Source organism: Oncorhynchus masou, unplaced genomic scaffold, assembly GCF_036934945.1.
Source record: "Oncorhynchus masou masou isolate Uvic2021 unplaced genomic scaffold, UVic_Omas_1.1 unplaced_scaffold_749, whole genome shotgun sequence".
NCBI classification, from domain to species: Eukaryota; Metazoa; Chordata; class Actinopteri; order Salmoniformes; family Salmonidae; genus Oncorhynchus; species Oncorhynchus masou.
Window position 1 is genome coordinate 367280 of NW_027013950.1, and position 10533 is coordinate 377812.

The following is a 10533-nucleotide window of genomic DNA, read 5'->3' on the forward strand; positions in this document are numbered from 1 at the left end:
TTTAGTATCGAACTGTGAGCTGAATTGAATTGCAATTATTAAAACTGTGTGCAGCTTTATGCAGGACAATGTGGAGAATGAAGGTTGTTTTTAATCACCTCCCCCAGCCAGCCAGGCAACCAGCCAACCAGCCAGCCAGCCAGTCAGTCAGCCAGCCAGCCAGCCAGGCAACCAGCCAGTCAGTCAGCCAACCAGTCAGTCAGTCAGTCAACCAGCCAGCCAGCCAGGCAACCAGCCAGCCAGTCAGCCAACCAGTCAGTCAGCCAACCAGTCAGTCAGTCAACCAGCCAGCCAGGCAACCAGCCAGCCAGCCAGGCAACCAGCCAGTCAGTCAGCCAACCAACCAGTCAACCAGCCAGCCAGCCAGCCAGTCAGTCAACCAGCCAGCCAGCCAGGCAACCAGCCAGCCAGGCAACCAGCCAATCAGTCAGCCAACCAGTCAGCCAGCCAGTCAGTCAGCCAACCAGTCAGTCAGCCAACCAGTCAGTCAGCCAACCAGTCAGCCAACCAGTCAGTCAGCCAGTCAGTCAGCCAGCCAGTCAGTCAGCCAACCAGTCAGTCAGTCAGCCAACCAGTCAGTCAGCCAGTCAGCCAACCAGTCAGTCAGCCAACCAGTCAGTCAGCCAACCAGTCAGTCAGCCAACCAGTCAGTCAGCCAGTCAGTCAGTCAGCCAGTCAGTCAGTCAGCCAACCAGTCAGTCAGCCAACCAGTCAGTCAGCCAACCAGTCAGTCAGTCAGCCAGTCAGTCAGTCAACCAGTCAGTCAGCCAGTCAGCCAGTCAGCCAGCCAGCCAGTCAGCCAACCAGTCAGTCAGTCAGCCAGTCAGTCAGTCAACCAGTCAGTCAGTCAGCCAGTCAGCCAGCCAGCCAGTCAGCCAACCAGTCAGTCAGTCAGCCAGTCAGCCAGTCAGTCAGTCAGCCAGTCAGTCAGCCAGTCAGCCAGCCAGCCAGTCAGCCAACCAGTCAGCCAGTCAGCCAACCAGTCAGTCAGTCAGCCAGTCAGCCAGTCAGTCAGTCAGCCAGTCAGCCAGTCAGCCAGCCAGCCAGTCAGCCAAGCAGTCAGTCAGTCAGCCAGTCAGTCAGTCAGTCAGCCAGTCAGTCAGCCAGCCAGTCAGTCAGCCAACCAGCCAACCAGTCAGTCAGTCAGTCAACCAGCCAGTCAGTCAGTGATGTAGAGGTTTGACAGACGACAGTAGTTTTTTCTTTTCAGTTGCGTTGCGTTGTGTTGTGTTGTGTTGTGTTGTGTTGCGTGGTGTTGTGTTGTGTTGTGTTGCGTGGTGTTGTGTTGTGTTGCATGGTGTTGTGTTGCGTTGCGTGGTGTTGTGTTGCGTTGTGTTGCGTTGCGTGGTGTTGTGTTGCGTTGCGTGGTGTTGTGTTGCGTTGCGTGGTGTTGTGTTGCGTTGCGTGGTGTTGTGTTGTGTTGCGTGGTGTTGTGTTGTGTTGCGTGGTGTTGTGTTGCGTTGCGTGGTGTTGTGTTGCGTTGTGTGGCGTTTGCGTGGGGTTGTGTTGTGTTGTGTTGCGTTGCGTGGTGGCGTTGCATTGTTGGTGTTGTGTTGCGTTGTGTTTTTGGCGTTGTGCGTATGCGTTGTGTGGCGTTGTGTTGCGTTGTGTGGTGTGGTGTTGCGTTGCGTTGTGTTGCGTTGTGTTGTGTTGTGTGGTGTTGTGTTGTGTGGCGTTGTGTGGTGTGGCGTTGTGTGGTGTGGCGTTGTGTGGCGTTGTGTGGCGTGGCATTGTGTTGCGTTGTGTTGTGTGGTGTTGTGTGGTGTGGTGTTGCGTGGTGTTGCGTTGTGTTGTGATGTGTTGTGTTGTGTGGCGTTGTGTGGTGTGGCGTTGTGTGGCGTTGTGTTGTGATGCGTTGTGTGGTGTGGTGTGGCGTTGCGTTGCGTGGCGTTGCATTGTGTGGTGTGGTGTGGTGTGATGTTGCGTTGTTTTGCGTGGCGTGGCGTTGCATTGTGTGGTGTGGTGTTGTGTTGTGGCGTGGCGTTGCATTGTGTGGTGTTGTGTTGTGTTGCGTTGCGTGGCGTTGCATTGTGTGGTGTTGTGTTGCGTGGCGTTGCATTGTGTGGTGTTGCGTTGCGTGGCGTTGCATTGTGTGGTGTTGCGTTGCGTGGCGTTGCATTGTGTGGTGTTGTGTTGCGTTGCGTTGCGTGGCGTTGCATTGTGTGGTGTTGTGTTGTGTTGTTGCATTGTGCGTGTTGTGTGGCGTTGCATTGTGTGTTGTGTTGTGTTGTGTTGCGTTGCATTGTGTGGCGTGGCGTGGCGTTGCATTGTGTGGCGTGGCGTGGCGTTGCATTGTGTGGTGTTGTGTTGTGCTGCGTGGCGTGGCGTTGTGTCTGCCTTCCTCCTATCCATCCCTACTGCTGGTTACAAATGTGTTATTCCAGTGTCATACAGATCGCTACAGAATAATTATAGTTTGAGGAGATATGAGGCGCGTGGTGTTGCCTCAACCGATACGCCTCCGATCTCTACTTCCCCTTTGTCAGCGAGGGAACGGAGGGGAATAGCAAACAGGCAGAGGAGAGGCAGATTGAGTCCAACATGGCGCCCTATTCCATCACGAGGCTCTGATCAAAAGTTGTGTACTATACAGGGCATAGTGTATAGGGTGCCATTTCAGAAAAAAAATAGCTTTTTATTTGACGGTATTCAACAATAGTGTCTCTCTGTGGTGCTGCTGCAGGGAGCAGCCAATCACCTACATGTTGTCATGGCCACCACTGGCACATGTGAGTCACTCCAGCCAGTCAGGGACAACACAGAACACCCTGTTGCCACGGGGACAGCCAATAGGGCGAAATCGATGACGTGTCAGGGTGAGGGTGAATCATCAGAATATTGATCAGGTGATAATTCCGATAAACTGAAACCAGATAATGATGTTTCCTTACCCAGAACCACCTGGGCCATAACTATGGACCTCTGGACTGTAGAGGTAGGGGTTTCATCCCAAATGAAACCCTTTTCCCTATATAGTGTGCTAACTTTGACAAGGGCCCTATTGAAAGTAGCCCACTATATAGGGAATAAGGTGCTATTTGGAACGAAGACAGGGAGATCCTCTTAATCAGATCAATAACATACACTGAGTATACAAAACATTAAGAACACCTTCCTAATACTGAGTTGCATTCCCCCCACCCCCACCCCCCCTTTTTGCCCTCAGAACAGCCTCAATTCGTTGGGGGCATGGACTCTACAAGGTGTTGAAAGCCTTCCACAGGGGGATGCTGGTCTGTCTCCTCCCCTTCATCTACACTGATTGAAGTGGATTTAACAAGTGACATCTATAAGGGATCATAGCTTTCACCTGGATTCACCTGGTCAGTCGACGTCATGGAAAAAGCAGGTGTTTTTAATTTTTTTTTGTCCACTCAGTGTCCATCTAGCTGGTTTTTCTGTGCATACAGGGACCCAAACGGTAGCTGGGGGTAAGCTAAAGGGGGGAGGGGTAACCCCGTAACCAAGGCCCTAACCCTAACTTTAACTCCTAACCCAACCCTGTAACCAAGGCCCTAACCCAACCCTGTAACCAAGGCCCTAACCCTAACTTTAACTCCTAACCCAACCCTGTAACCAAGGCCCTAACCCTAACTTTAACTCCTAACCCAACCCTGTAACCAAGGCCCTAACCCTAACTTTAACTCCTAACCCAACCCTGTAACCAAGGCCTTAACCCTAACTTTAACTCCTAACCCAACCCAGTAACCAAGGCCCTAACCCTAACTTTAACTCCTAACCCAACCCTGTAACCAAGGCCCTAACCCAACCCAGTAACCAAGGCCTTAACCCTAACTTTAACTCCTAACCCAACCCAGTAACCAAGGCCCTAACCCTAACTTTAACTCCTAACCCAACCCCGTAACCAAGGCCCTAACCCTAACTTTAACTCCTAACCCAACCCTGTAACCAAGGCCTTAACCCTAACTTTAACTAACCCAACCCTAACCAAAGCCCAACCCAGTAACCAAGGCCCTAACCCTAACTTTAACCCTAACCCAACCCTGTAACCAAGGCCCTAACCCAACCCTGTAACCAAGGCCCTAACCCTAACTTTAACTCCTAACCCAACCCTGTAACCAAGGCCCTAACCCTAACTTTAACTCCTAACCCAACCCTGTAACCAAAGCCCTAACCCAACCCTGTAACCAAGGCCCTAACCCAACCCCGTAACCAAGGCCCTAACCCTAACTTTAACTCCTAACCCAACCCTGTAACCAAGGCCCTAACCCTAACTTTAACTCCTAACCCAACGCTGTAACCAAGGCCCTAACCCAACCCTGTAACCAAGGCCCTAACCCTAACTTGAACTCCTAACCCAACCCAGTAACCAAGGCCCTAACCCTAACTTTAACTTCCAACCCAACCCAGTAACCAAGGCCCTAACCCAACCCTGTAACCATGGCCCTAACCCTAACTTTAACTCCTAACCCAACCCTGTAACCAAGGCCCTAACCCTAACTTTAACTCCTAACCCAACCCTGTAACCAAAGCCCTAACCCAACCCTGTAACCAAAGCCCTAACCCAACCCCGCAACCAAGGCCCTAACCCTAACTTTAACTCCTAACCCAACCCTGTAACCAAGGCCCTAACCCTAACTTTAACTCCTAACCCAACGCTGTAACCAAGGCCCTAACCCAACCCCGTAACCAAGGCCCTAACCCTAACTTTAACTCCTAACCCAACCCTGTAACCAAGGCCCTAACCCAACCCTGTAACCAAGGCCCTAACCCTAACTTTAACTCCTAACCCAACCCTGTAACCAAGGCCCTAACCCTAACTTTAACTCCTAACCCAACCCTGTAACCAAGGCCCTAACCCTAACTTTAACTCCTAACCCAACCCTGTAACCAAGGCCCTAACCCTAACTTTAACTTCCAACCCAACCCAGTAACCAAGGCCCTAACCCAACCCTGTAACCAAAGCCCTAACCCAACCCAGTAAACTCCTAACCCAACCCCGTAACCAAGGCCCTAACCCAACCCTGTAACCAAGGCCCTAACCCTAACTTTAACTCCCAACCCTAATCGTAACCAAGGCCCTAACCCAACCCCGTAACCAAGGCCCTAACCCAACCCTGTAACCAAGGCCCTAACCCAACCCTGTAACCAAGGCCCTAACCCTAACTTTAACTCCCAACCCAACCCCGTAACCAAGGCCCTAACCCAACCCCGTAACCAAGGCCCTAACCCTAACTTTAACTCCCAACCCTAATCGTAACCCTAAACCTTAAGATTAAAACAGCCTTTGTCGTCATGGGGAGGGAACTGTCCTCTTGTGGGGACTTTAAAACAAGTAAAAGTCTCCCTCATACACAAGGATAGAAGAACCAACACACACACACACACACACACACCAGGGTTTATATACTGTGTAGGGCATTTAAATGAACTTTGAAAACATTTGGAAGTAATTATGTAGATATTTTTAAATTGAAAAGACAAGACAAGTAAAACTTCAACTAAAAGCCTCAAATAAGCCGCCTGACCCTTTCAATAACGGCACACATTTCAGCAAGTAAACGTCTGCTTCAAAATAAACGCAGTGTCTAAATTAATTGTTTTCGAGGTTACCGTGAGGACCATTCATTATTTACAGGATTTAATGTTTGATTTGTTACATTAAATAATTCAGTAATGCGCTAAAAAAATGTATGGCAATCATACGTTTTAATCGCCAGTAAGAAACTACTTGAGAACTGAGAACTGCTAGATAAATTACAAAAACAAAATGTCATCAACTTTGGGAGTAAAGACCCCAAGAAATCATCTGATCTCACTCTAGTGGATTCTTTTGAATGGAACGGTCATCATTACCATTAGTGGTATTCGATAGAGCTACGACTTCAGGACTCTTTTGAATGGAACGACCATCGTCTTAACCACTATTGGTAATAATGATAATTGTCTAGAGCCTCTCTCCTTCCTGTCCATTGATTATCTGACACCACAATCCTTTCCTCTTCCTGCCTAAATGAGAGTGGCTGCATTCATAATGGGCTGCGAGAGAGACACAGAGAGAGAGACAGATGGAGAGACAGAGAGAGAGAGACAGATGGAGAGAGAGAGAGACAGACGGACAGAAAGAGACAGAAAGAGAGACAGACAGAGAGAGACAGACATAGAGAGCGAGACAGAGAGAGACAGACAGAGAGAGACAGAGCGAGAGAGAGAGCGAGACAGAGAGAGACAGAAAGAGAGGCAGACAGAGAGAGACAGAAAGAGAGAGACAGACAGAGAGAGAGACAGAAAGAGAGAGAGAGTGAGACAGAGAGAGAAACAGGGAGACAGAGACAGAGAGAGACAGAGAGACAGAAACAGAGAGAGACAGAGACAGAGAGACAGAGACAGAGAGACAGAGAAAGAGAGAGACAGAGAGAGAGCGAAACAGAGAGACAGAGAGACAGAGAGACAGAGACAGAGGGGTGGAGGAGAGGAAAACGGAGAGAGAGCAGCAGTCACCCTGCAGGAAGGCGATTGCCCAGAGGGCAGTGCAGCAGCCAGTTGGTTCACAGTAGATACGAGCAGCAATTTTATCAACAATGAGAACATAATTCCATCTCTCTCTTTCTACCGCATTCTCAATTTCTTCATCAAGCTGGCTCTATAATCTCACCCTTCACTACCTCCGTCCATCATCCACCCTTTCTCACCTCCACACCCCTCCTCCCTCCCTCCACACCCCTCCTCCCTCCCTCCCTCCTCTCGCCTGCCTCACTACACTAGTGCACTACATTAGACCAGAGCCCTATTCCCTGTATAGTACACAAATTAGACCAGAGCCCTATTCCCTATATAGTGCACTACATTAAACCAGAGCCCTATTCCCTATATAGTGCACTACATTAAACCAGAGCCCTATTCCCTGTATAGCACACTACATTAGACCAGGACCCACCCTATTCCCTGTATAGTACACAAATTAGACCAGAGCCCTATTCCCTATATAGTACAGTACATTAGACCAGAGCCCTATTCCCTGTATAGTACACTACATTAGACCAGAGCCCTATTCCCTGTATAGTGCACTACATTAGACCAGAGCCCTATTCCCTGTATAGTACACTACATTAGACCAGAGCCCTATTCCCTATATAGTACACTACTTTAGACCAGAGCCCTATTCCCTATATAGTGCACTACATTAGACCAGGACCCACCCTATTCCCTATATAGTACACTACATTAGACCAGAGCCCTATTCCCTATATAGTACACTACATTAGACCAGAGCCCTATTCCCTATATAGTGCACTACTATAGACCAGAGCCCTATTCCCTATATAGTACACTACATTAGACCAGAGCCCTATTCCCTATATAGTACACTACATTAGACCAGAGCCCTATTCCCTGTATAGTACACTACATTAGACCAGAGCCCTATTCCCTATATAGTGCACTACATTAGACCAGAGCCCTATTCCCTATATAGTGCACTACATTAGACCAGGACCCACCCTATTCCCTATATAGTACACTACATTAGACCAGAGCCCTATTCCCTATATAGTGCACTACATTAGACCAGAGCCCTATTCCCTATATAGTGCACTACATTAGACCAGAGCCCTATTCCCTATATAGTGCACTACATTAGACCAGGACCCACCCTATTCCCTATATAGTACACTACATTAGACCAGAGCCCTATTCCCTATATAGTGCACTACATTAGACCAGAGCCCTATTCCCTATATAGTGCACTACATTAGACTAGAGCCCTATTCCCTATATAGTGCACTACATTAGACCAGGACCCACCCTATTCCCTTAATAGTGCACTACATTATACTAGTGCTCATAAGGCTCTGGTCAAAAGTAGTGCACAATTAAGGGAATATTTATGTTGATTTATTTTCCTTTTACGTACTTTAACTATTTACACATAGTATGACATTTGAAATGTGTCATGGACACGATGGGAGACAGAGAGCTGGTTTGAAGCGCAGGGCACAGCAGGAACCATTTATTTGTAAAGGACCACATGAGGAGGCAGGTAGCTGGGTCCAGGGGCAGGCAGAAGGTCATACACAGGAGGAGGCAGGTAGCTGGGTCCAGGGGCAGGTAGCTGGGTCCAGGGGCAGGTAGCTGGGTCCAGGAGCAGGTAGCTGGGTCCAGGGTCAGGTAGAAGGTCAAACACAGGAGGAGGCAGGGAGCTGGGTCCAGGGGCAGGCAGAAGGTCATATACAGGAGGAGGCAGGTAGCTGGGTCCAGGGTCAGGTAGAAGGTCAAACACAGGAGGAGGCAGGGAGCTGGGTCCAGGGGCAGGTAGCTGGGTCCAGGGGCAGGCAGAAGGTCAAACACAGGAGGAGGCAGGTAGCTGGGTCCAGGGGCAGGTAGCTGGGTCCAGGGGCAGGTAGCTGGGTCCAGGGGCAGGCAGAAGGTCAAACACAGGAGGAGGCAGGTAGCTGGGTCCAGGGGCAGGTAGCTGGGTCCAGGGGCAGGTAGCTGGGTCCAGGGGCAGGCAGAAGGTCATACACAGGCAGAAGGTCATAGACATGAGGAGGCAGGTAGCTGGGTCCAGGGCAGGTAGCTGGGTCCAGGGACAGGTAGCTGGGTCCAGTGGCAGGTAGCTGGGTCCAGGGGCAGGTAGCTGGGTCCAGGGGCAGGTAGCTGGGTCCAGTGGCGGGCAGAAGGGCATACACAGGGGGTCCAAAAAGGGCCACAGTACAGACAGGGAAAAGGCTGGTAACGTTGTCCAGGAGATCAGGCTATGGGTTGATAACAGGCAGGGAATAGGTGAAAGGAGTCGATTGTGAGGCAAAACTACCATACACAGGAGGACTAATACGGGAAAAACAGAGCTCTGAATAGAAGTGTGTAACAATACAAACAAATACCTCACAAACAATACCTCGCAATTATCAATAAATGCATCGAGGACGTCGTCCCCACAGTGACTGTACGTACATACACCAACCAGAAGCCATGGATTACAGGCAACATTCGCACTGAGCTAAAGGGTAAAGCTACCGCTTTCAAGGTGCGGGACTCTAACCCGGAAGCTTATAATAAATCCAGCTATGCCCTGCGACAAACCATCAAACAGGCAAAGTGTCAATACAGGACAAAGAACGAATCGTACTACACCGGCTCCAACGCTCGTCGGATGTGGCAGGGCTGGCAAACCATTACAGACTACAAAGGGAAGCACAGCCGCGAGCTGCCTAGTGACACGGGCCTACCAGACGAGCTAAATCACTTCTATGCTCGCTTCGAGGCAAGCAACACTGAGGCATGCATGAGAGCATCACCTGTCCCGGACAACTGCGTGATCACACTCTCCGTAGCCGACGTGAGAAAGACCTTTAAACAGGTAAACATACCCAAGGCTGCGGGGCCAGGCGGATTACCAGGACATGCTGACCACCTGTGTGTCTTCACTGACATTTTCAACATGTCCCTGATTGAGCCAGTAATACCAACATGCTTCAAGCAGACCACCATAGTCCCTGTGCCCAAGAACACAAAGGAAACCTGCCTAAATGACTACAGACCCAATGCCATCTCTATTGCACTCGACACTGCCCTTATCCACCTGGACAAAAAGGAACAGCTATGTGAGAATGCTATTCATTGACTACAGCTCAGCGTTCAACACCATAGTTCCCTCAATGCTCATCACAAAGCTAAGGACCCTGGGACTAAACATCTCCCTCTGCAACTGGATCCTGGACTTCGTGACGGGCCGCCCCCAGGTGGTGAGGGTAGGTAACAACACATCTGCCACGCTGATCCTCAATACTGGAGCTCCCCAGGGGTGCGTGCTCAGTCCCCTCCTGTACTCCCTGTTCACCCAAGACTGCATCGCCAGGTACGACTCCAACACCATCATTAAGATGACACAACACAGGCCTGATCACCGACAATGACGAGACAGCCTATAGGGAGGAGGTCAGAGACCTTATTCTGGTGCCTGAATAACAACCTCTCCCTCAACGTAATCAAGACAAAGGAGATGATTGTGGACTACAGGAAAAGGAGGACCGAGCACGCCCCTATTCTCATCAACGGGGCTGCAGTGGAGCAGGTTGAGAGCTTCAAGTTCCTTGGTGTCCACATCACCAACAAACTAGAATGGTCCAAACACACCAAGACAGTCGTGAAGAAGGCACGACAAAGCCTATTCCCCCTCAGGAAACTAAAAAGATTGGGCATGGGTCCTCAGATCCTCAAAAGGTTCTACAGCTGCACCATCGAGAGCATCCTGGTTGCATCACTGCCTGGTACAGCAACTGCTCAGCCTCCGACCGCAAGGCACTACAGAGTGTAGTGTGTTCGGCCCAGTACATCACTGGGGCAAAGCTGCCTGCCATCCAGGACCTCTATACCAGGTGGTGTCAAAGACCCCAGCCAGACCAGTTATAAGACTGTTCTCTCCTCTACCACATGGCAAGCGGTACCGGAGTGCCAAGTCTAGGACAGAAAGGCTTCTCAACAGTTTTTACCCCCAAGCCATAAGACTCCTGAACAGGTAATCAAATGACTACCCGGACTATTTGCATTGTGTGCCCCCCCAACCCCTCTTTT

General features: G+C 50.1%; 1 protein-coding gene across 1 annotated transcript; it reads right to left on the reverse strand.

Annotated features, from left to right (window-relative positions):
- Positions 1–1206: 1206 nt before the first annotated feature.
- On the reverse strand, positions 1207–2352 carry LOC135537303 (LIM domain-containing protein A-like). Its single transcript, XM_064963504.1, has one exon. The coding sequence runs from the start codon at positions 2350–2352 to the stop codon at positions 1207–1209; it is 1146 nt and encodes a 381-aa protein (XP_064819576.1).
- Positions 2353–10533: the final 8181 nt, after the last annotated feature.